The sequence below is a fragment of the Porites lutea genome, chromosome 12 (genome assembly GCF_958299795.1).
Source record: "Porites lutea chromosome 12, jaPorLute2.1, whole genome shotgun sequence".
NCBI lineage: Eukaryota > Metazoa > Cnidaria > Anthozoa > Scleractinia > Poritidae > Porites > Porites lutea.
In genome coordinates, this window is record NC_133212.1 from 7904397 (window position 1) to 7906751 (window position 2355).

General features: G+C 37.6%; 1 protein-coding gene across 1 annotated transcript; it reads left to right on the top strand.

Annotated features, from left to right (window-relative positions):
- The first annotated feature begins 822 nt into the window (after positions 1 to 822).
- On the top strand, positions 823 to 1872 carry LOC140953656 (adenosine receptor A3-like). Its single transcript, XM_073403069.1, has one exon. It carries the CDS (start codon positions 823 to 825, stop codon positions 1870 to 1872), a length of 1050 nt encoding a protein of 349 aa, XP_073259170.1.
- Positions 1873 to 2355: the final 483 nt, after the last annotated feature.

Consider the following 2355-nt stretch of genomic DNA (forward strand, 5'->3'; position numbering starts at 1 on the left):
AATTCCACGTAAAACTGGCATCATTTTTTCAGGATATCGAGAAACCTCTTCCAAGTTTGGTCAACGCCAGTTGGTTATGAAAAATAAGCAGGAGGACTTCAGCCACTTGGAAACAGAAAGATGCTTAGATGATTTTTGTTGTCTTAATATTTCCAAATCTTACTCTTGCGCTAGGGGACCGTTCTGGTTAGTTTATATAAATTTTAATCATACCTAACTTTTATACTTATCATCTTAAAGGTTCCGGTATCAATGATAGCCGATACGTTTTGAAGGCGTATTAACAAATTCAGACAAGTAATTCGTCTCAAAAGAAATGATAAATTGCCGACTATTTGTCGGGTAAGCTAAATAAAGTTTAAATTAGTTTCATCAAGTAAACGTCTTTATCATGATTAGGCTATATAAACCTTATTATTATTCACTTTTTTATGCAAATCATCTGCAAAAATGCCCTGTTGGATAAATGGCCGATACGTTGAGAAGGCGTATTAACTAATTTAGTCCAAAAAGTCGTCCCAAAAGGTGAAATAAATTACCCAATATATTAGGCTAAGCCAAAATAACGGTTAAATTAGTTTTATCAATTAACCTCACCTGCATCCACAGAACACATACAGCGTGTATATATTAAAACGCGACAACAATAAATATGTTTTCCTATACATCGAGACAGTTTATTCTGTTTTATGATTCATAGACGCAGTATAGTGTACTTAGGGCAACGAGTTAAATATCTTCAGTTTTTCCTACACCGATAGATACTTCAAGTCCTGGACACATCAAGAAGAAAAAAAAGCAATTACTTCATACAAAAAGATTATGAACGAATCAGCTGGCACTAGCGCAAATAATAAGTCTTCAACATACACGCCATATTCAGTTCCTTCACGGGTAGAAGGAATAACACTGTCCGTCGTTTTCTTGTTGGAAGCCGTCCTGATTGTTACGGGAAACCTCCTCACAATTGGTCTCTTTGCAAAAGAGAAAAAACTTCGAAAGAAAAGCCTCTTTCTGGTTGTAAACATGGCTTTCGCAGATTTGATTTCAGGAGCTGTTTCCTTGCCTTTGTATGTTTACTTATATATCGGGCCCATGTATCGGCTATGGAAACGGGATACATCAAACATAACGTTGCCTATCGGTTGGGACGTCACTGATACCACCTTCTCACAGGCATCATTAATCTCTGCTGTTTTTATAGCCGTTGAACGTTTTTACGCCATTTACTGGCCGCTAAAACACCGAAATTTGTCAGCCAAAGCGTACTACATTACAATTGTCATCATCTGGACGCTGGCTTTGCTTGTTTCGGCGGTGTTCAACCTTGCCAAGTACTTAATTTCAGACAAAGCAGCTATTTATGCTTGGATGTCATTCCCTTTGCTGTTTCTATTTATTGTTTGTGCTTGTAACATTGGTATTTGCAGAACTTTCCATAAGAGGAACGTTTCTCCACAACAGGGAACCAGAGCATCTCAAACCCAACGCTTGACCGTAACCTTGTTGCTCGTATCCACCGTCTCTTTACTGTCATGGCTTCCTCTAGTGACTGCAAACTACATATTTTATGTTGAAAACATTACTATACCTAAAAGGTGTTTGATTTATGATATCATAAATATTCTCAACTTTTCAAACTGTTTTGTAAACTCGGTTGTCTACTCATTAAGGATACCTGAGTTCAGACAATCATTGGTTTTGTGCTTCACAAGACGTCAAACAGTAATGAACAGGGGCCATCATGAAGGAAGAGATAACAGGGGGTTTGCTTTAACGCCGGGGATAGAGCCATCAACAACTGGGGGATCAAGGGACTCAAGCTATCTAGAGCAGGATTTTAAACTGGAATCTGTGGACACTAAACTGTGATCAGCCATGTTGGTTTTAATTACACCTGACTGTATGCTATAAAAATGCTAAACACTAAATGTAAGTAGAATCTCGCGCTTTAAATTTCAAATTTTGAATCTATTGAATAAAGTGATGTTTTTTTTTCCTCCTCTATTTTGATAGACACATTTTGTAACTTCGGTTCTTTAACTGAACCATAATGCAGTAAAGGTTTTTTTTGTACATAACGTCAAGAAAATGACAAGTTTATGTTATGCATGAGGTTAATTTGCGTGTTGTTTCCTTAAGACCACTTGCAGCGTAAGGAACACCCAATGCATGCAAAGTTCACGAAATGAAGATAATATGGGAAGATGATTTTTCAGTCATTGACACAGCAGGCTATGGAGAAAAACTCTGAGTACTCCCGATAGGAGACGAACCTATGGCCTTCTGATTACTAGTCCAGATGCTCTACCACAAAGCTACAAGACATTCTTCGGAGCTAGGGACACTAAACTA

Bases quoted from the DNA above. Each gene is read 5' to 3' on its own strand.
- LOC140953656 (XM_073403069.1), top strand. From the start codon at position 823: ATGAACGAATCAGCTGGCACTAGCGCAAATAATAAGTCTTCAACATAC.